This window comes from Petaurus breviceps, unplaced genomic scaffold (genome assembly GCF_028583685.1).
Source record: "Petaurus breviceps papuanus isolate PSGF00001 unplaced genomic scaffold, PetGlider_PUasm1.0 76, whole genome shotgun sequence".
Taxonomy (NCBI): Eukaryota; Metazoa; Chordata; class Mammalia; order Diprotodontia; family Petauridae; genus Petaurus; species Petaurus breviceps.
Genome location: NW_027186473.1, coordinates 27,230,435 through 27,254,703, shown reverse-complemented (window position 1 = coordinate 27,254,703; position 24,269 = coordinate 27,230,435). Strand labels below are relative to the sequence as shown.

At 36.2% G+C, this 24,269-nt stretch overlaps 1 protein-coding gene across 2 annotated transcripts in view; it reads left to right on the top strand.

Annotated features, from left to right (window-relative positions):
• The window catches only part of TMPRSS11F (transmembrane serine protease 11F), a 74,386-nt gene that overhangs the window by 29,745 nt on the left and 20,372 nt on the right, over nt 1-24,269 (top strand). For both annotated transcript variants that reach the window (XM_069105335.1, XM_069105337.1), the window contains exons 2-3: nt 7,133-7,287; nt 16,320-16,438. In XM_069105335.1, the coding sequence (XP_068961436.1) occupies nt 7,133-7,287; nt 16,320-16,438 (274 nt within the window). The remainder of the gene's footprint in view (nt 1-7,132; nt 7,288-16,319; nt 16,439-24,269) is intronic.

The window sequence follows — 24,269 nt, the reverse complement described above, 5'->3', positions numbered from 1 at the left end:
CAGTTACAGCTTTGGGCTTGGAATCAGGAAAACCGGAATTCAAATCCCCCCTCATATACTAAGTTGTTGTGACCCAGGGCAAATCATTTGACCTCTGTTTGCCTCAGTTTCTTCATCTGTAAAATAGAAGTGCTATATAGCACTTGCCTCACAGGGTTGTCGTGAAGATAAAGTGAGATAACATATGTAAAGCCTTTTTCAAAGTTTAAAGTGTTACATGAAGTCTAACAATTATTATTTTCAGGAAAGTTAAGTAAAAAGACTATAGAAAAAAAAGCAGATCTAATTTCATCATTTGACAATTATTTAGATTTAGATTCTTAAGAATTTTGAATGAGACTACTAATCACTGAGCAGTAAGTGATAGTCCAATGTCTGGGTGTTAGCTAACTTTGAAATCACAAACCATAGAGCTTATTAACAATAATTAGTGGGAGGGGGTGGGCTTTCACACCTATCTATTTAAGCATGATTGTAGGCCCTATCATCAAAGAACCTGCCTCTTAAAGAAGACATAGCTCAAAGTCTTAATTGTTCATCGACCCAGATGGGTTATTTGTGGAGGGTATTGTTGACATGGTTGACATGGGCTCTCTTTCACATATGAGTAGGCTTAAAGATACAAAAAAAGATTTTAAGTCACACTATAACTTTCTGATTTGGCAGACCATAGCATTTACTGGACTCTCCTGGTGGTAGTGCTTGGCTGGGTTGGAAAGTAGCAGCCACTTAGTTTCAGTTAGATAAAAGGGTTCCTGGCAATTAGCAATGAACATCAAAGAGGAATATAGCAGGAATGATATTTGCAAAAATTCAAAAGAAATTGAGATTTGCTTTTCTTTGTCACTAATACTTGAAATCTGGAAGGAAATCATACTGGCTTTGTAGCTGTATTTGCAGTAGCAATGGCTTCTTTGTCAGAGTATGCCAGAGATCTTATTCCTTAATACGTCAGAAACTTAACAGGAAGAGCAGCGTCTTAGTCACATGACATACATAGTATGCTTTATTATTAGTGTTTACCAAGTTGCCTAAGTGCACCAAATGTACACAAATCTTGCATTCAGAAGCTGAGGCTGTTTTTTTTTTTTAGTAACTAGTTATGTTATCTGTAAGAATGCAAAGTTTTCCTTATCATCTTTCCCACAAAACCTGTTCCTCTCCATAGCATCTCCTTTCATTGTTGGCAGCACTATTTTCACAGTCACCCAAGTCTATAACCTCAAAGTCAATTTGAATTCTTCCCTGACCTTGATCCTCTTCACTTGATCATTCAATTCCTGTTTATTTTGCCACCAAGGTATCTTTTGCATTTGACCTTATTCCTTCTATTCCCACTACAACCACCCTAGTTCAGACCCTCATATGGCAATAGCCTCCTAACTGTTCTGTCCTACCTCAACTCTGTCTCTGCCTTTGCCTTTGTGCCTGCCTGCCTGTCTGTCTCTCTCTTCTTTCTATTTGATCATTCACATAGCTTCAAAAAATTGTAACGCACATCTCTGGTCACATCACTCATTTAATCAAAATCTTCAGGGACATTTCATCATGTATTGAATAAAGTATAAACTGTATTGTATAAACTGGCATTCAAGACCCTCTGCAGTATAATGTCAATTTAGCTATCAAGTCTCATGTCATACTATATCCATTCATGAACTATACATTCCATCCAAACTGTATTACTCTGTGTCTCCCATTCTGATGCAATGTTTTCCCATCTTTGTGACTTGTTCATCAACTTGGAATAGCAGTCCCATAACTCTATTTGTTGAAATCTGTTTCTTTCCTCAAGCCTAAAGTCTAATATGGTGATTCTTTCCTCCACTGATTGTGACATCAGCAGATTTTTATTTCTTTAAATTAAAAAAAAAATATTTTAGATCACATGCATTTTCTAATATAGCCCTATCTAATTCCATATCTAGAGGGTCATTCATTGCAATTAAAAATGAAAATAAATGAATAAAAAAGAGGTTTAGCAAAACTAATCAACACATCAACAGTATGCTATTATATATGCCATTCCACATTCATTCCTCCACTTTGCATAGAAGTAAGGTAGGTACATTTTTCACCTCTTTTTTAGGATAAGATTGGGTGATAATTATACAGCATTTTGTTTCTTTTCTTTTTGTTCTCTTCATTCATATTGTTATAGTGATTCTGCACATTGTTTTCTGGGTTCTACTTTATTGTAAATCAGTGAATTCAAGTCTTTCTCATGCTTCTCTGAAACTTTAGCTTCCTTGCTTCTTACGCAATAGTAGTTGCCCACTATATTAGTGTATCATGATTTGTGGGCATCTACATTGTTTCCGGTTCTTTGCTAAGAATGTTATTATGAATATTTTGATGTATATAGAACATATATTACTGTTTTTGACTTCCTTGTGGAATATGCATAACAGTGGGATCTCTGGGTCAAAAGGGTATGGACATTTCAATTATTTTCTTGGTATTATTCAGAATTATCTTCTAGAACATGTGAACAACTTGTAGCCTCTAAAAATGTTAAAAAATGATTACTACAAAGGGGTCTATGGAAAGGCATATGAATGTGATTAAGTAGTGATACATAACCAATGATAATCCAAAGAAAAATAGTGCTAAAAGATGTTACTAAGGAATTGTATGATTAGAAGAAAGGTAGGCTGACTATGTGGCAAGGGCAAGGTAACTAGACATGGACAGCTAGAATGCTCCACTACCATTCTGATTTCAGGAGAAAGCAAGAAGGACCCCAGCACATTGGGAAGACAAAACAATAGTCACACAGGCATAAATGGATTGCAATCTATATTGTCAGAGAGAAGGTCTGAATAGATGGGCTTATATGTACATTTGAGCATTTGAAAGCATGCCAAACTATTTTGCTTTATACATGATGTGTCCATCTAGACTGGACTGCAAACCATTTTTCGGTCTTATCCAACATCCTCCTGCCTCCATGAACTTTCATAGCACATAGCTCATGATTGAAATAGATGCCTTCCATTATTCCACTTTTTAAAATTTTAAAATTCTTCTTCAAGGTTCAGTATGTTTGTCCTCCTACATAAAGCTTTTTAAGATACCCTCTGCTGAAAGTGATCTCATCTTATTCAAATTTCTGACAAAGCTTTGGTCAGACCACTATTGCATACTATTTCTACCTTGTAACATACTTTCTGTTTATTCTTGTTATTCCATCCACTACCTATTCCTATTAAATTGCAAATTCTTTGATGGGAGAGACTTTAAAAAATGACATAGTGTTGTACATATTAGTGCTTAGTAAATTCTAACTGAATCGAAGTAATAGGAATCAAAATGAATTGAACTGAGGTTTCCATGTGGTGTGAAAAGAGCACTATTTGAGTTAGAAGAACCACTGGGTCCTACTCCTGGCTCTCCTTATTAATGCAATCTTGTACAAATCACTTGACATTTCTGGGTCTCGCCTTTTTCCCCTAAAGAGAGAGGGTTAAGCTATATAAGATTTCTAAGATCTATTTAGATTTAAATTTGATTCTATGCTGAATTCTATGTTGAGTCGATGTTAAAATTTAACAGCATTCATTACTATTAGGATCATTGACTCTAATTTAGCTAAACAAGATAAATATATATTTGGACTAGGTAGCAACAGGTTCAACTCCTTTCCCTTGTCTACCTAATTCAGGACAAGTCAAGGTTAGTTCTTTAATTTGTAGTGTCGGGAGCACTGGTGCCTTATAGACTGGATGCCTCGATTAACATTTCCATCTCAAATACTTAAACTTGTCAAATTTCATTTTACTCTCTCATAAACTGGGTATTGTTGGTAAATATTTGCACTTCCTATCTTAAAGCATTATTTGGAAGAGATTATTTCATAAAATAGAAAGTGATAGTTATATTATTGCTATACTTATTTAAGTAAATTTTTTAATTATTCAAACTGTGTTATTCCAAGTCACAAATAACTGGCAGAATATTGATTCTAATGTAGGAATCACAATTCTGTAGAAGAGATAAAACTTTGCATCTATCTGTAAACTAATTTGCATGAATTATAGGCCCATATTTGATATGTACCTGTAAATGGACCAATTGGCCTTAATTCATTTGAAAGAAACTTTCAAGGCCATTCAGACTCACTGGGATAATTTATTCTGTCTTCAGATAAACAGGATAAACTAATATTGGGCCAAGTGAGAACTGGTTTAGCGTCCTTTCTCTGCCTATCTAGTTCAGTCAAGAAGTTCTCTAAATTGAATTTCTCAGAAGTCACTGGCTTATACTGCGTTGTTCACTGTGTTTATCAGAAGCCACTTTACATTTGCATAATAGATCTAGCTCAAAATGTGTTGACATTTCAGCGGGTTTTTTTTAATGACCTTTAATGTTTTCCCCAAGTGGGACAAACCCCACCTCTTAGTAAACTCTCATTATGTTTCCACATACTCCATAGTCACAGGCATGAATAAATCTAGAATCCAATCCCCAGCACACATTATTTCAAACATTATAAAACACAGCAAGGCAACTGAATGGTTCAGTGAATAGAGTGCTGGACCTGGAGTCAGAAAGCCCTAAGTTCAAATCTGGCTTTGAATACTTACTAGCCATGTGATCCAGGACAAATCATCTAATCTCTTATTTGCATTAATTCACTGGAGAAGGAAATGGCAAACCATTTCAATATCTTTGCCAAGAAAACCCCATGGACAGTAGGGTTCATGGGGTCATGAAGGGATGAACATGACTAAATGACTGAACAGCAATAAAAAATAAAACAGCTATAAATGCTTCAGTTTCATTCAAAAGAAATGTAGCCTCTAGACAAAGGGGCTAACTCTGAATCAGGGATGTGTGTGTGTGTGTGTGTGTGTGTGTGTGTGTGTGTGGATATACACACATAGAAAGGAGGGGAGAGAGAGAAGCATCTAGGTAGTTTAATCAGCATAATATACTGGCATGAGAAACTAGCATCCTTTGTACATCTACTCTCCCCACAAGGGTCGGTAGTAAAAGCAGAAGGTAGAAAAACAGAAGAAAAAGAAAAAAAGCATCCAGATAAAGCACAACCCCCGATAACCCTATAAGATTGTCCCATGCCTCAGGGTGATTATCCATAGATCCATTGAATTTAGAAAGAGAAATTTCCTTAGTTTATGTCAGGAACTAGTAAATTCAAGGGCAGTTAGGTGGCGCAATGGATAGAATACTGGGCTTGAAGCCAGCAAGACTTCTGAGGTCAAATCTGGCTTCACACAGTTAGTAGCTGTGTGACCCTGGGCAAGTCATTTAACCTTGTTTTTCTCAGTTTCCTCATATGTACAATGAGCTGGAGAGAGAAATGACATAGCACTCCAAGTATCTCTGTCTAGAAAACCCCAAATGGGGTCATGAAGAGTTGGACAGGACCGAAAAAATGAAACAAAAACAACAGTACATTCAACTAAGAATATAGCACGTCTTTTTTCTTTTTCTCAAAGTTTCAGGTTCAAACTCAAGGTGAAATAATACAGAGACAGTAAGGAGGATGGTGTCTCAAAAATGTTATACTTTTGATTCATACCTAAGGATAAAATCAAACAGCAAATTACCAGTGAAGAAAAATGCCCAGGGGTCAATGTCTTTGGGCAGCACATCAACTCAATTTACTTTTATAAACATTTGCTAAGTGTCTACCTACTACTGTCTGGTACTGTGTGGACAAGAAAAAAAAAACAGTCTTTGGCCTCAAGGAGCTTACATTCTCCTGGGAAAGACTGTACATGGAAATAGATAAGTAAAATGAAATGATACACCTTTAATGAACCAATCCATGTTATCAGAAAGCTTGATATCTAACAGAGCTTTCAGTAATGTTGACCTTAGAATATATTAAAGCAGAAAGCATTACACATAATGGGGAGAATAAAGGGATCAATAAATAGAAATGGAGAAACCTCATGGAGATTTGGAATATATGTTTCTATATAGGTAAGACCATTTGCTTAGTTGAAATCCAGATGGCCTCATTTTGGTATGGTCAGTTCCTGATTACAGAGAAGTGTTAATTCTGAGTATCAAAAAACAACAATTTATTTGAAAAACAAATAAAAAGAAGCACTTTCTTAAGGCAATAAAAGAAATGGTCTGAATTTAAAATGTTGTTGTTATTGTATTTGTCCATTTTCGAAGAGGACCATGGCATCAGGAAAATGATGACATGACTTGCAGTTGATTTTGATTAGAGTGAGGGAGGGCACTTTATTAACTTCATTGGTAAAAATGTTTTAATGTAATGGAAGTGTTTGTTCTAAGGTCATGTTTTGAGAGGCAGCATGGTAAGTGGATAGAAAACTGGCTTTGGGGTCAGGAAAATCTATATTCAAGTCCTGCCTCTGATACATACTACTTGCCTAATCATTGAAGTTGCTTAATCACCAAGTTCCCTATGCAATTCATTAATACTTTATGTTACAGATGAGGTACCAATCTTCATCAGTAGAGGGAGTTACTACACTAGGAGTTCCCTTCTCAATAATAGAGAAATCAGAAATCCAAACTCCCTCCTCTCGCTCATAAGATTAATGTTTTAAAATTTTTCTTAATATTTTCCCTAATGACGTTTGGGGGTTTGAATCTGCCAAAAATGACAATGTACCAGAATTTTAGTGGTAAAATAATCTTACTTGCATGTGTTGATAATCTAACAATAAAAATGTATTCTTCCTACCCTCCCCATCCCATGTCTACTATACAGAATAAGAAAGACTCTATGGTTCCCCCAATACAGAAAATATTCCTAAGATAGAATGCTACATAGTTCAAAATATTTTTTCTTTTTCTATAATGTAACCCGAAAATACCTGTGAAATGAATCACATTTGCCATGAGTTCAAACATGATTTCTTTGTTAAAATTACCATGTGAAAGGAAAACAAGATGAATCCACTTATCAATATTTTAGTTATTTACCATCTCAATAAATCTTAGACTGAAAGATAAGGTGATAAATATCTATGAATGAAAGTCTAGTGGCATATTCAAGGTCTCATAATTCAGATGATGTTGAACATATATGACCTTTCCCCTAATAAAGCATGGTTTAAGAAATATAGATAGGATTACAGTCCCTGCTTAGTACTAAGTTTTATATTTTTTTCTGTCACCACAGACCAGTGGCATGCCCACAAGCCAAGTATCCACAAGTTAACTACCCAAGAAGACAAAACCAATTTTGGAGCCCTCTCATGCTAGCTATTTTCACGGTGGTAATTGTGATAATCATAGTGATCGCCATTGGTATTGTCGCCCGAGTTGTTATTGCAGGTAAGTATCAATGTAGTCCCTGTTTTGTGGCCAAAACTCATTATGAATCAATACCTTGACACTTTCTTATACTTAAGAATGATATTTGAGTGATGTAAAAAAATCAGATTGGTTAACTTTTGAAAATAATCTGTAGTTCAGGCTTGAAAACAGAGGTAGCCATCATCCCAGATCAGCAGAGTATGATCTGAACTGGACAGATAAATACCTCCTTCAGTAGTGTATTTCCTCATTGGTTGTGGGACAAGAATCTCTCAGGGCATCAAAAGCTATGCTAAAGTTTATTAGTACCATAAAATATCTATTATTCTTTGTACTTTCTGTCCCCTTTTCTGACACTCTACACAAGTAGAAGGGTGCCAAATATGGTAAGGTAATTTTAAGTTTTTCTTTATTTCATTTATTGCTATGGCCAAACACTTCATCATCAAATATTCCGCCTACATGGTGATACTCTCTCACTTAGCTAGGCTGGACCTTAGAAAGATAACTTAATTTTTTTGCCAAAACCACATACAATGTCTTTGCATGATGGTAGAAACTTTCAGAATTTTTGCTCTACTAGAATAATCTTTAAGAAACCAGGAGTGCCTCCACCCAACATTGAGATATTGGAGTAGGACCTTGGGGAGGAGATAAACTCACATGTAGAAGAGCAGCAAAAGAGGCAATAGTAATGAAAGACGGATGGAATAGAAAGAGAACTACATGGTAAGGCAGAAGCCTGAATCTGAATCCTAGTTATGCTACTTGCCAGCTGTAAGACTTTGGACAAGTTGTTTAATCTGCCTGAGCCTTAATTTCCCCAATATAAAATGTAAGTATTGAGTGAGATAAGATCTAAGGTTCTATCAATATCTAATCTTATGATTATATCATAATCTAGATGTCATAACAGATATGAAATTTATTGAATTATCATCAGAATCGATGCTATGAAGAGCTACCTTGAGACAAACTCAAGGTAGTATAAGAAAGACTTCATATAAGATTTATAGAATTTCAAACCTAGAAGGGAATTTATAGAAAAACAATTTCCTAATGGCTAAGCTGAGGCCTGGGAAGATGAAATGACTATAAAAATCACAGTGCAAGTCAGTGCACATTTCACAGACTTAGGATCTAGCTTTTTTTCCTCTCAAACAAGTAGGGTTGTTTTTTTACCCCAAAATGGAATCTCCCTATCTGGCCCAGATTGGAAACACAGTTAATGCCCTTTTCTTCAATTAAACGCAGCTGACTGGCATAGAAGCAGCTGCTCTATTTCCAACGTAGGCCAGTTTGCCTCCTGAGGGCCTACTATGTGCCAGACACTGTGCTAAGTGCTTTACAAATATTCTCTCATTTGATCCTCATAACAATTCTGGGAGGCAGATGCTGTTATCATCTTCACTTTATAGTTGAGAAAAGTAAGGCAGACACAGGTTCAGTGACTTCCCCAGGGTCACACAGCTATTAAATATTCAAGGCTGATATTTTAACGCAGATCTTCCTGACTCCAGGAACAGTGTTCCATCCACTGTGCCACCTAGCTGCCTCTATGGGCCAACATATTGGTGCCTGATTCAGTGTAGACATTCAATCAACTTGAGCCCTATTGTTCCTCAGAACAGCTAAGGGAGGGAAGTGATAAAGAAGAAGAAAAGAACATTGATGAAACATTTAAAAATATACAAAAAAGAGAAGGAAGTTGAGAAGGGGACATTGACAAGCAGGTTAGTGTTAAATCTAATATATACTTTAAAAAGAGTCTCAAGCTATTCATTAATGGATTAATTTATATGTTGTTCAGTTGTCTCAGTTACATCCAACTCTTCATGACCCCATTTGGGGTTTTCTTGCAAAGTTACTGGAGTGGTTTGCCATTTCTTTCTCTAGTTTATTTTACAGGTGAGAAAACTGAGGCAAATATAGTTGAGTGACTTGCCCAGGATCACACAGCTAATAAGTATCGGAGGCTAGATTTGAACTCAGGTCTTCCTGATTCCAGATCCAGTGCTCTACTCACTGCCCAATCCTCTTTTTGTGACCTTTACATGAGGAAATGTTCATGTCTGCTGATTTTCTAATTCATAACAAAAATATATCAAACATAAAATTCGGGAAATAGATACCCCATGACTAAGGAATAAATGAATGAAAAGAGAATCAATTCTTAGTTGTATCTAGTAGTACAGGGAAGAAATACTATTCAAAATAATAGACAACTTGAAGTCATTTATTTTTGTCTTTGGAACATGTTTTTGCCCTGACATCTGAATGTGGGTGTGTCTGATGCTTGGGGAAATCATGTCAAACAAGATTAAAATGTCTTGTGAAGACCTAACTAGGGAGGAGCTGAAAATGTATTCATTGTCTCCAGCTTACCTCACTGCTTGACTCCATCCTCCCTACTGCCCACTACATTCTGGACATAGAAAGAGTCAGTCAGCTCTGAGATGCCACAAAGTACTCATGTAAACTGAGTTGACACCTCCCTGAATTTTTTACCTTTCTTGTTCATACCTTTCTTAGGTTGGGGGAAGTAATTAACTACTTAAAATTTGTCTTCTGTGTTATAGGCTTCATGAAAGAATATAAGTAAAAGAAGAGAAGGTAAATAGTAGCACTATTTTTTTTTTCAGTTTTCCGGGTAAATGGTAAATGTCCACTTTAAGAATTAGAAAGATGTTACCCATAGATAATGGAAAATTGATGTCACATAGAATAAAATTTATTTTAAAATATTGAGTTCATGAATTCTGAACTTCAGAAGGGTAAACCAATCAGGTGTCTGTACTTAGTGTAGCCCTAATAATGGTGAACCCCTGGGAATGGGGGTCAGTGCAGGTGGGGGATACCAAATTGCCTAAGAAAGGGTGAACTGATTCAGGACAGAAAATGGAGCATGTGAAATCCTAGATTTATAAGAGCAGGATCAACTAGTGAGTAGCTACCATACTTCAATCTGAGAGAGATTGAGATCTACTCGGAAGGAAGGAAGGAAGGAAGGAAGGAAGGAAGGAAGGAAGGAAGGAAGAGAAAGAAAGGAAGGAAGAGAGAAAGAAAAGAAGGCAAGAAAAAAGTAAAGGAAGGAAAGGAAAAGAAAAGGAAGAATAAAAATGAAGCGAATCATGTAAAAGACAGCTGTCACTGTTACCAGTAATATCGTATATGTCAGCAGCATTATTCTGAACAGGGCTGAGAAGCAGGAAGGTGATAATAATTTAAAAAGAATTTTTAAAAAATTACTTTGGAGTTTTCACATTACAAAGGACAACTCCTAAAGGTCAAAGGTTTGTTCAGTTCAATCATGTCTGATTTTTTTGTGACCCCATTTGGGTTTTTCTTGGCAAAGATATTAGAATGGTTTGCCATTTCCTTCTCCAGCTCATTTTACTGATGAAGAACTGAGGTTGACAGGGTTAAAACTTATCCAGGGTCACACAGATAGTGTCTGAGGCTATATTTGAATGCAGAAAAAATGAGTTTTCTGGACTTCAGGCACTTTATCCTTTGGGTCACCTAAATGCCCCACATCAAAAGTAGGTCTACATTATTTATAAATGTTGAAGAAGGGGAATAGGGGAGGCAGCAGGGAACTGTTGTTTTCATCTCAAGAATTAGTCGTTATTATATATTAACCTTTCATGCCTTTGTATTCTAAGCCATTCTTTCTCTGTATCTTCTTTAACATTTAGCTAACCTTTACAAATAATTTGAGAGTCAGTTTGGTTTAGTGTCTAGAGGGCTGATCTTGTGTTCAAGTCTTTGAGTTTAAGTCCTATTTCTGAAAAATACTAGTTATGTGATGCTAGGCAAGTCACAACCTCCTGGTGCCCTTGGCAGATCTCTAAGGCTCTAAGTTATAAAGAAGGTGCTAACCTGTGGTGGTAGAGGGAATTTCTTAGTAAGGGGATTCACAACAACAAAGAAATCATAGGTCTAATCCTTATCAACAAACATTTATAAAGGGCCTACTGTTTGATCTTATTATATAGCATTGCAGTTTTCCCTTATATCCTTCCCATTTCTGGATTAGTCACATTAAAACATTCAAGTGATGCAACTTTTACTGTCTCTTTACATTCTGATATCCCACTGCATCTAGTTTATTTCCTGAAGTATCTTATCTAGAGTGTTCACTAATATGGCTAAGTGCTTCACTAGATAGAGAGCTGTGCCTAGAGTCAGGAAGACCTGAGTTCAAATCCAGCCTCAGACACTAGCTATGTGACCCTGGGCAAGTCTTAACCCTATGGGCCTCAGTTCCACATCTGTAAAATGAGCTAGAGAAGGAAATGGCTAACATTTCTAGTATCTTTACCAAGAAAACCCCAAATGTGGTAACAAAGAGTCAAACATGACTGAAACAACTGAATAACTGATAATGCTATTTATAGCAGATAGCCATTAATAAATATATTACAGTCTACAACTATTACAAGATTTAACCCAAACCAGAAAGAGGCTTGTTGTTTTCTTTAAGGGGTTGCTACTTCTTCAAACCCAAACAAAATATGTTCATCAAGGGAATAAGTTTTCCCAAGACATGAAAGACTTTAGAACTTTCCCAGTGAAAACAGTCTCTCACCCTATCCTGGACAAAAGAGATCTTGAATAATGTGTGGAAACTTACTGATGGGTGACAGGTCTTATCAGGCTTGTTTGGAACTTCATAGTTTCCCACATTGAAATAAAGTAATTATCTATAAAGTGTAGGTGTTCCCTTCACTAGCACGTGAAAATGTGATTATGAAAGTGTTGATAACAATTCAGCAAATACACCATATCTCTGAAACCTCTCCTCACTCCTATTTTGGGAAGGTCAGCTTCAATTTATTCAATTCAAATCACTTAAACGAATATTTATTTAATAATGACTATAGGCTCAATGTTGGAACATAGCTTCTCTTAGTGAACAGAAGACTGGCCTCAGAGATAAGAAGACCTAATTTGAAGCTCTGCCTCTGATACATCCTGGTTGTGTGACTCTGGCAAAGTCACTCAATGTCCTAGTGCTGTAGGCAGGACTATGAATTGCAGAGAAGGTATTGGACATGCAATGGTAGAGGGAGTTTCTTCATGTGCAGAATGTCTATTAATAGGCAGCTAGAAGGCATTGTGGTTGGACAGGTTGCTAGGCATGGAGTCAGAAAGACTCAAGTTAAAGTCTTCCCTCAGACACTGCTATGTGATGCTGGGCAAATCACTTGTCCTCTGTCTGCTTCAGTTTCCTCATATGTAAAATAAGGCTTATAATACCACCTCCCTTGCAGGGTTGTTGTAAGGATAAATGAGATGTTTGCAAAGGGCTTAGCATACTGCCTGGCACATAGTAAATGCTATATAAATGTTAGTTATTGTTATTAGTATAATGATTATTATTAGGTAACTTTCTAAGACTATAAGTGGAAAAGGTATTGGATATGCAATGATAGAGAGAGGTTCTTCACCTGGGGGTGGCCAGCTAGGCAGCTAAGAGGTACAGTGTGGATAAGGTGCTGGGTCTGTAGTCTGGAAGAATTGAGTTCATATCCTGCCTCAGATACTAGCTGCTGACCTTACACAAGTCATTTAAATATGGATGCCATGTAACATGTGGATAATAATAGCATCTGTCTTACAAGGTTGCTGTGAAGATCAAAGAAAATGATATTTGTAAAGTGTTTAGCACCAAGTCTGGATCACAGTGGACTCTATAAGATGCTGGTTCTCTTTTTCTTCCCTATGCCAATTAAATCACAGGTCCAGTCCCTGTCCATACCCCCTATGTTCATGCTTAAAGTTGGTATAAAAACACAGATATAACACAGATCCTGTTTTAAAGGAGTTTATAATCTAGTAGGGATGGGAAGGAATAGAGACTTTACCATTTTTTTCCTGATCTGTAATATGGATAGTCCCTAGATTTTTATTCTTGGATTGTTCCTCTTCACATCTCTTGGTAATCTCATTCATTCACATGGCTTTAACTCTTTTAACTATCACTTCTGTTTAGGTGAATCCAAACACCCATTCACCTGTATCTCTGTTTCTTTCTATCTCTCTTCCTCTCCATCTCTCCACCTGGGTCACTCACTGACATCTCAAACATAATGTGTACCTGATTCTGACTTTACTATTTCTGCCTTTGGCATCCTCATTCACCCGTTGTTGAGTTACCTGATTTTTCCTTCACCTCTCCTATCCAATTTGGTATTATGTCTAATTGACTCTACCTTCGTGGTATCTCCTTCTGTCTCTCTTATTTCTTTTCTCTATAGTCCTACTCTACCATCCCATAATTTCCTAGAAACCTTTCTGCCTCAATTTATTTCATCTTTAATACATCTGTTGTGTTGCTATGTACCTGAAGAAGTAATGTCTATAAAGAGTGACAACATGTATATTCCCCTTTTAAAGAGAAGCAGATAACAACTTTATTGGCACTTTGAATAATATTAAGTGTATTATAACTAAAGTGGTAATAATGTGCCACAAATTTGTAAAACTTGTTAAAGCACAAATCACATTTTCATATGCTATTTCATTTTCAGCTCTATATGACTCCAGGGAATACATTGTTTCACCATAGGAAATCAGGATGAGGAATTGGAATGTATATTTACTACACAATGATTAGGAGTGGTTCTTTTACATTAAGGAACTGTTAATTTAATTTATGCAGAATTATTTATATTATGAAATCCCATTACTGCAATGTCATGATCCAAGTTTGCCTGTATTGGAAAAGCACAATTTAAAATAAATGAAACAGGTTAAAAAAGTGATTTGAAAAATCAAAATAATTATTTTTGGATCTTTAAAGGTAATTATTGAATAAAGAAACTGTTTTGTACAGAGACTAGGATTTTGCTCATGCAATTTGTCCAACCAATAATATTCTTCCATCTCTTCTCAAAAAGGACCATTTCTCCCATCACTTCCTTCCTGTTCTCTAAAGGATAGTTCTTTTAGTCTGTTCCAAATATTTTAACATTTAATTACATATTGTCTTGCATTGTTATTTAGTTGTTTCATGTATATGTTTTGTCTCCCCAACTAGAAAATAAACTCTTTGAGAGCAGGGATCAGGTCTTCTCATAACCCTTAGGACTAGCTGGGCATAGACATAATGATCAATACCTACTTGCTGACTCATGACTGTCATTGCCAGTTATCAATTAAATTATAAGAGTAGAATTTTAATTAAAATTATCTTTAAATTCTAACTTTTTCAATTTGTTAACAATAGTGATAATTCTTCTTGAATTACAAAATGCAGCCACTTCATTCACTTGGACAAAAGTCTGTAATACATTAACAACACACAAATAGTAGCAGAAAAGTAATTTATCCCCATTAGTGTTTTTATTGGTATCCCATCTAAAGATAAGAGAAAAATGAGATAAGCAATAATGATGATGATGATAACTCATATCTACATAGTCCCCACTATATAGTGCTTTGAGGTGAAGAATGTATGGAAATACTATTAAATATGAATATTTTGCAGAGAAGGAAACTGAAACTTCCAGGGGGTAAATGACTCATCCATAGTCACATAGCAAATAAATATCAGAACCTGAATTTGAACCCAGGTCTTCTGTCAACAAATGCAATGTCATAGACACACCCACTGATGCTCTAGGCTCTGGATATATTCTGGATATCTTCCTCTTCCCTGACCCCTCACCCCATGTTTAATTCAAGGTACTTTTCACATGTGGAAACTACTGGATGCTCAGATATACCATATATGGCCAGTATATTACATCCCTGTTCTCCAGAATATTAGAATGACTCCATGGAGAGAATGATAGGACTCAATTTGCATACACCTTTTCCAACTAACTCATATGCTGCTTACTTTTATGTTTCACCTCAATCCTCTTCTCTCTTTGAATTACCTAAAGTAAGGCTCAAACTAGGACAAACCTAATTCTCTAAGAATCAATATTCAAATTCATGTGCAAATTTCTTGGAATCCATACCAAACACACCCTCATTTATATTCACTTACAATTTATTTCTCTCTCTCTCAGTAGCATTCTACTATTCTCTCAAAGTAGTATCTCCTCTCTCACATAAGTATTCCATTTTCATGCTTTATATATACTCAGCTGCCACTAGCCAGATTCCTACCTAGCTCTGATTCTGCATCAGGAGAAGAGCAGTTGCAGTAGAAGCAGAAGAGCTGATGCAGTAGATAGAGAACTGTGCTGGGAGTCAGGAAGTTGCTCAGTCATGCTGACCCTATTTGGGATTTTCTTGACCCAAGTTCAAATCCACCCTCAGATACTTACTAACTGTATGACCCTGAGTGAGTCACTTAACCCTGTTTGCCTCAGTTTCCTCATTCATAAAAATGAGTTGGAGAAGGAAATGGCAAACCACTCTAGTATCTTTGCCAAGAAAATTGCAAATGGAGTCACAGTGTCAGACATGACTGAACAGAGCATCAGCAGAATATGCTGAGTGATCGTTTAGGACCGTAATTAATAATTATGGCAAGCTTTGAGCCCTTTTTGATTTAGGCACATAACTGTTTGCTCCCAGTCACTTTCCATCCTACAATGCTGCTTCAAAAAAGTTGACAACAAATCAAATTTGGGGAAATGAAAAATTATCTGTCATTGCACAAACAACTAGAATATTAAATTCATCCTCAAAAATCTGTTTCTATAAAGATGGTAGCAATTTCACAATATGACTTTTAGTGTTTATGTAAGACATAATTTTCACACCCAATTGTATATGTGCCTATATACTGGTGCCTATAACTACAACTATACTAAATGAGATGTCAGGTCCTCAGCTGTCTGACTAATCTGATAAATGGATAAAGCCAGGAATGTGAAATCTGCCAAGTAGATTATTTTTTAGTGGTGGTAGTGGCATGACTTTCTACAACAATCAAGGTAAGAAATAATTTTCAAATATGTTTCACTTTGGTGTATCTCACATTTCATATATGTGAACACACTGGTATTTATAAATATACACATCACATATGTACATATGTATATATACATATATTATATCAGTGTTTCATTTACTTTACCTTCTAGACGAAAAGACTTTCTATTACATTGTCACCTTTAAGATCACCAACATCAAATATAAGGAGAAATATGGAAGAAAAACTTCAAGAGAATTTGTAGAACGGAGTCATCAGATTGAAAGAATGGTAAAGTTAATTGCCTTTGTGAAATGTTTATATTAGCCTTAGGACAGTGCCTGCTGTTTGCCTCACTTTCAATGAGACAGCAGAGCACCACACACAACATAGGACTTATAAATGCCACATCAGCCCTGCTTATTGGTTCCTACATACTTATTCCTGTCATGTTAAATAAAGAAATAAAGCGGTCTGACTCATCCTGACAAATTTTGCTAAATGTCTCTTATGTGAAAGGCACCATGTTAAGTGCTAGGGTTATGAACACAAAAGCAAAGTTATCCATGTCCTCAAGGAGCTTACAGTTATCCTGAGGAAGTATCAAGATCAGAAATGTGTATAAACATGTTAATTTTTTATCTGTGTCGAGGTTAGACTGGAGAAGGAAACAGCAGCTGCCTCATGGGGTAGCTTTCTTGTGTATCTCTTTGCTAGATTTATTCACTCCACAGATATTTATTTATGAAGTACTTAATATATATGAGACCCTGCCATATTCACACTAAAGAGGACATAGAAAAATATAAGATATAGCTCTTTACTATTAAGAAACTCATAAACCTAGAGATACAACAGGATGAAAAGTTAAATAAAAACTACCCTAGAGTATATTATTCTGTGTCAAATGGTTCAACTGGATAGTCAGAGCTTTAGAGGAAGATCAGTGGTTGTGGGCTGGGGGATGGTCAGAGAGAGCTTCCTGGAGGGAGACAGGGCTTGAGCTGAGCCTTGAAGGATGGCTGAGCTCAATCACTGACTGTGTAATCCCTTCCCCAGCCCATCCTCCACACAACTGAGAAATTACCTTGCTTATACACAAATCTGATCTCGACCCTTCTTCAGGAAAATTGTAAGCTCCTGGAGGGCAGGGACTATTTTGCTTTTGTCTTCATAACCTCAGCACCTAGCATTCTGGCTTGCACATAAGAGACATTTAGTGAAATTTGTCAGAGTCTGGGGGAGATGTGATGAGGGTCTGAATTAAGGCAGTAGTTCTATATGTAGAAAGAAGGGTACAGATTGGAGAGACTTGGTAACTAATAAGATAGAGAAATTGAGGGAGAATGAAAAATCAAGGATGACTTTAATGTTATAAGTCTGGGGCTGTATGAGTAGGAAAAAGGTAATGTCTTCAATAGAAATAGAGACATTTAGGGAAGAGGAGTATTTAAATTTGGGCTTTTTATACTATTTATTGTTATCATTTTATTACTATTATTATTATTGTTGTAACTTGTTTCTCCTTCTCTTGGATAATAATTTCCTCTTTCTGGACCAGTTACCTTTATTATACTTTCTGTAATTATGGCTTTCTGGAAATAAGAGTGGAATTAGACCTGATATGCCAGGTGCCGATAGAATGTCTTTAGGTAATTAGGTAATCTGTAGTATTGTCATTTTTTTTTTTTTTGGAGAAGGGAATGACCACTCTAGTATCTTTGTCAAAAAAATGTTATGGGCAGTATTAAAATGCTAAAAAGACATGACATTGGAAAATGAGCCCTCAGGTCAAAAGGGCCTGGCTTACTTTGCTCCACAATGCCATAGAGGTGGACACAACTAAATAACTGAACAACAAAAATATTACCATTTAGTGGAAGCTAGGGCAATTGTTATGAAAACTGGCCAACTCTTTCCAATTATATTTATTTTCTCTTTATTATCCTTTTTGAAAATAAGAAAACATTAATTTTTCTCCTTGGAAAATTCCTAGATCCATGTCCTATCCAGTACAGTATTGTAATTGAATTGAAATTGAAGAAATGTTCTGCCTGAAGAGCATCTTGTTTCCCCAATCCTAATACCCCAAATGCATATGAATATACCACACACGCACACACACACACACAATATAGATACAGGGAGAGAGAAGTAAAATTGATTAAGGTCCTACTGAGAATTAATGACAGAATCAGATCGCTTATCTAGCACTTCAATACTTTTCCATATGCCATGCTGCTTCTCTCAGATGCTCCCCCACCAAGAGGCATAATTATTCCCTTTGACATTAATCTTAGAGGTTAGTTATTATGCTTCCCAAACATCCTCATTCCCTTTTCCTCATTCTCTCATTCCCTCAATAAGAATCTGTTATCCATGAATGTCTTGTTCTGGTTTTCATAACTTTAGCCTATATCTACTAGGGTAAAAATATTAGTAATGAATTGTAGGAAAAAATATATATTCTTTTCTACTCAAGTTCTTTTCAGAAGTTTCATTTTGGAGTGAAAGTGTCCCAGATTATCAAAGGCCATATGCTTTTGCAGCTTGAGATGTTGTAGACTTTATCAAGCTGTACCAGTGGAGGGAATACCCATATCTACAAAATCACAGATTCTTGAAATATTTATCTGTTCCAGAATGACTTCTCTCAAACTTTAGAGAGATATCTTCTATTTCTAATTTATTTGATTTATCTGTAGATTTCAATTGTATCCTTTGTTAGACATTGTCTTTTCAGAATGATGTCCTAGTCTTTTTAGCTAGTCCTCATTCAACAATAATCCTATCTGTGCTTGATCTAGTTTTCTTTTCTTTTTTTTAACCATCACCAAAAAACTTTGATGATTATGACTTTAAAAATCATTTGGGGTCTAAAAGTACTCCTTTTCCTTCATTCCTTTTTTTTTTTAAATTGGGCCTCTCCTTTCTCCAGATAAATGTTGTTATTCCTTTGTATACCTCTTAAGAACTCCCTTGGCACTTTTACTGGTGTCACCTTTTGGTTTGGGGCCAGACTTGTATTATCATCAGTATAAGAAACTCCTCCTAAGGAAACTCCCCATGCTAATGCCTATGTTCAGCAAGTCCTGGGGAGTTGCCTGGGCACTGAGAAGTTAAGTGATTTGACCCAGGTCATTCCAACAGTTTGTGTGTGAGGGACCTTACTCCAAAGCTCCAATATGTCATGTTGCCTCTTGGTGGAGTGAAAAAACTATAATTTGGATGTGTCATTTTTTTAATATATTGGTCTAGCTCAACTGTGACCAATATATTTTCAATTATTTACATCATTATGTAGGATTTTCAGGTGTAGGCCATATCTTGCTTCTTTCTTAAATTCCCAACCCTTAAAATACAAATTCAGGCTGCCCCACAGGCTGCTCAATCTGAGGTGACTCAGTACAGAAATGAGTAGCTTCTCAGGTCCAGTTTTGATTTTTTTATGCCATTAAGAGAGAGTTAATCACTAAACCAAGTAATGCTTCCTCTCTTAATTCAAGTAAACTTGAAACCACATTTATTGCACAGCTGATCTCAGGCATGAGAAAAAGTAGCAGGCATGGTATCATTTAAGAAAGAACCCTTAAGGGCTCTCTACTGAAAAGATACCAGACTATGGTTAATGCCTGAAATTCTGCCCTGAGGATCTCATTTCTTTAGGTCATTGAGGAATTCTCCCCTAGTAAATTGGGAAGACTAACATATTAAAATGTATCATCCGTTAATGCTTTGGCATGAATCCGTTTACTAGGACCTTCTCCTACCTGACATTCAGCTGCTGATAGACACGTACAGAATGAGACATGTAACATGTATTTTTATTTGAGGGGGATGGGCAGAGCGCTCTAAAGTCTGATCCTTTGCATAAAAAGCAGCCACGTACAAGACACTCACTACCAGGAGGACATCTGAGGAGAGGGAAAGCGGGACACCAAGATGAAGAAAATGGCCCAAGGACTAAGGATAAAAAGGGGAGCAGGATGGAACCAGACAAATTTTACGAATTTGTAAATTTCACGAAGTTGCCTGGGGCTACCTGGCCTTTACTGAGTGGACACTTCTAACTCAGGATCTCATTTGACATAAAGGAATTTGGCATAGTTTGGAAAATTTCCCCTTGCTAACTCATTGTCGTGACCCAGAAAATCCGGCAACTCTGTCCTATAACAGCATTTGGTGTGTTATCATCAATTGCCCTTGAAAGTGTACAATTCACAAAATTCAATGGAGAGAAAGCTTATTTCCAAATTAAAAAAAAAAAAGTAGAGCTATCGTCAGAGCTAATGAAACATGAGAATACCAGTCAATGAGCAGCCCTTCTCCAGAGACCTGTATTCATTCAAAAACTTATAATAAGCCACCTAGGTGGCACAGTGGATAGTGTACTTCACCTGGAGTTGACAAGAGCTGAGTTCAAATTGGTTTCCTCATCTGTAAAATGGGAATAAGAATAGCGACTAAGTTCCTGGGTGCTTGTGAAGATTAAATAAAATAATATTTGTAAAGCACTTTATAAGTCTTAAAACATTATATAAATTACAGCTATTACTATCTTATACCAGATAGGGCTTCCAGTAGGAAAGTAGATACTGTTAAGTATTATCTTCATTTTATAGATGAGGGACCTGAGAAATGAAGTGATTTAGCCCAAAGCCTTTAAGAAGCAGGATTAGAAAAAAACCCCACCATTGTCATTGTGCATCTCCCAAGCATCAAGTATATAGAAAAATGTAATACAGAGAAGAAACTTCAGTGAAGCTACTTAATAAATATGAGGCTATTCCCGTAGAAGGCCAATATGAACCTTCTAAAAAATGTAGCAAAATTTAGTGGAAGAAGGACTATCTATGGGTATAAGCAGGTACAAGGAAATCTGCCTCTGGCTCCCAGAAGAGATTAGTTGTGAAGACCAATGGTTCCTATTAGGGGTGACCAAGGCTAAGGGGCATGTCAGTCTGATGTGGTCAATTGGGTGATGTCTTATCTTGTAGGGGCAAGAGTCTGGGACAGGATTGATAATCTGATGGGATCCGTAATAAGCAGTAGATTTCTTAAGCTCTAGTCATCTCTAATGATTCATATGACAGCCAATGATACAACTATGACACATAAGGTAACACTGTAGGGATTATCAAATTCTGGGAAAGAAGGGTGTGGAATTGTAGGTAGGTGAAGAAAGAACCTATAGAAGAGGTTTATATGAGAGTGAACAGCTAATAGAGGAGATAATACTGGAGAATGCGATTTAGCTTTCTGGACTGTGGCTCAAGATATAGTAAGGATGGGCTGCTGACTAAGGATGAACTATGTTTAAAGAATATTGGTTATACAGAATTATCCCAGAGACTTCCTAATCTGATCAAAAATACTTTGATCACAAACTGTTAATGTCTACAGACATTGTAGAGAATAAACACACACAACAAAATGAATATCAATGGAATTAACTAGTAATTTAGAGTAAAAAACATCTGATTTCAGAGTAAGAAAAATTACTCATAACTCAAATGTCTTTGCATTAATGTGGACAGCATGAATCATTAACAAATTCAATTTGACTTTTATAAGAAAAGGTAAATATCTTATTCAAAAGAGTTTGATTAGATAGAGGAAAGAATGGAAGAGAATGATGCATCAAGAAAGTAAACAGCTATGTGGAAATTCAAAAACCTGGGGACAGAGTATGATGGTAAGGTAAAAAGGAAGGAGAAATTGAAGTAATGTTATAAGACTATACAAAAGATGTTCTCCCTGAATGGGAAAAATACTATGATGAGTTCTTCATAGAAAATAACTGACACATAATACTTTTAAGACTTGCAAAGTATGCTATATGCATTATTTCACATGATCCTACCAACAACACTACGAGATAAGCTCTACTGATATCACCATCCCATTTGCAGAAGAGGAAACAGGCCTAGAGAAGTTAAATGACTTGCCCATGGTCACACAGATAGGAAATGTCTGAGGTGAACTCAGAGGTGGCTAAGAGGAAGAAAATAGTTTTTATAGGAGACTTTATCTATCTGGAAATCTGTTGGAAGTCTCTGCTAAAAAAAAAAAAGATTTCACTTAACACCCACACACACAAAAAAACTTGCCATGTAACCTTGGGCAAGTTACTTAACCCCAATTGCCCTCTAAAAGGCAAAAAAAGGTTACAAAATCATAGAATCTCAGAACTGAGTGGGAATTCAAAGACCTAATCTAAACCATACATTAAAAAGAATATTTCCTTGGAAGGGGAAAGCCAAGTATGTCTTCTTAATACATGAGAGCTATCTCCCCCACCCCTTTTGCCTATCATGTTACCTTTGAAAAAGGTAATATTGGGGCAGCTAGGTGGCACAGTGAATAGAGCACCAGCCCTGGAGTCAGGAGGACCTGAGTTCAAATCCAGTCTCAGACACTTAACACTAGACATGTGACCTTGGGCAAGTCACTTAACCCCAATTGCCCTGCCTTCCCCCCTGCAAAAAGAAAAAAAAAGAATTCTAAAAAAAAGAAAGAAAAAAAAGGTAATACCTTTCCTGAGTCATATTCCATTCATGGCTCTCTTCACACCATCTTGGTGATAACTATGAAGCCATCTTGGTCTCCTTGAGTTAGGATCTGAAATTCATATTGCCTGTTAACCATACTTGGGGTATTTGTGAATGGACATCTGAGATAATGTATGTGTTAGAAATTATTCAAAATGCCTTAACAAAAACTATTAATTCTTAAAATATAAGCAAAAAGAGATTATCATTCTTAATAATAATAATAATACATCACAAAAACCTTGTGAGGTAGGTACTATTATTATCCTGATTTTACAGATGAGAAAACTGAGGTTGAAAAAAGTTAAATGAGTTGTCTGCCATCACAGAGCTAGTGTCTGAGGCTGAATTTGAATTCAGATCTTCCCTATTCAAAGTCTAGCACTCTATGTATCAAGACACCTAACTGCCTAATATAGATATTCCCTTTACTTAGTAAAGGACTGTCACCAAACTTGGAGAGGACATGGAGAAGGAGGAGGAAGGGGGTAACACTCGAAGCTTCAGTATACAATAAGTAGTAACAACAACAAGAGAAACAATGCCACAGGCTGAGCATATCACGGCCTCATTGCTATAGGGAGCATTCATACATCAGGAGCATCTCAAATCATAAGACAGGTCAAAATCATTCGCTGGCACTCCCCAAGAGAATTCCATCTCTATCCAGGAGAAATTTTCCTATTTTTAAATCTGTGTTCCATAAATCCAAATCTTATTCTGAGAAACCATCTTTCCAATCCGTTATTACTTTACTTTCTCTATTGTATCCTCTGTCTTCAATTAGCAGCACCAGAGATGAAAATTCCATTTGTGCCATAGTCCTTATTTTTTTTTTTACCAAAGACTTCACTATTTTCAACATCCTTTATAGTTTCCTTCAGGCTGTATCATTTGGGCCCTCCTAAAACACCAGAAGTGAGTAGAAGTCATCTAGTTTGAGCTGTCTTGAGAGTATCTCTTTCACATCAGATACACATATAATATATATATATATATTTATATATAATGTTTTGTGTGTATACTTACCTATGTATGTATATATGTAGGTATGTACATATGCATGTGTATCAGTCCAAGACACCTCAATAATTCGAAGACTTGATTGCTAAGACTGTTGATTTTGAAAGAATTGTGGAGAATGTGGGAGAGGTGTCACAGGACTAAGGTCAAATCAACCCTGAAGAAATTCTAGAATGTTATTGTCCCAGCAGAATTTGCATGTTTGTCAACACTTAGGAAGGGCAGCATTCATCTCTAGAGACCAATGTTGATTCATGAAGAATAAGTCTCACTATACTAAGCTCACCTTATTTCCTTTTCTAACAGGACAAATAAACTGGTACAGCAGGGAATTGCTTTATCTTATGGAGAAGGTAGAAAGATTTAAGATAGATCTTAGTACAAATTGTTTAAATCATTACTGATTGAATGGTCATAACCAAAGAATTTTTAATAATTGATAAATGGCTAATAGGGAAGGAGATCCCTAGTGGCATCCTGCAAGACTATAGTCTTAGTCCTGTTCCCTTATCTATAGCTTTCTGAAGATTTGAATTTAAAATAACACA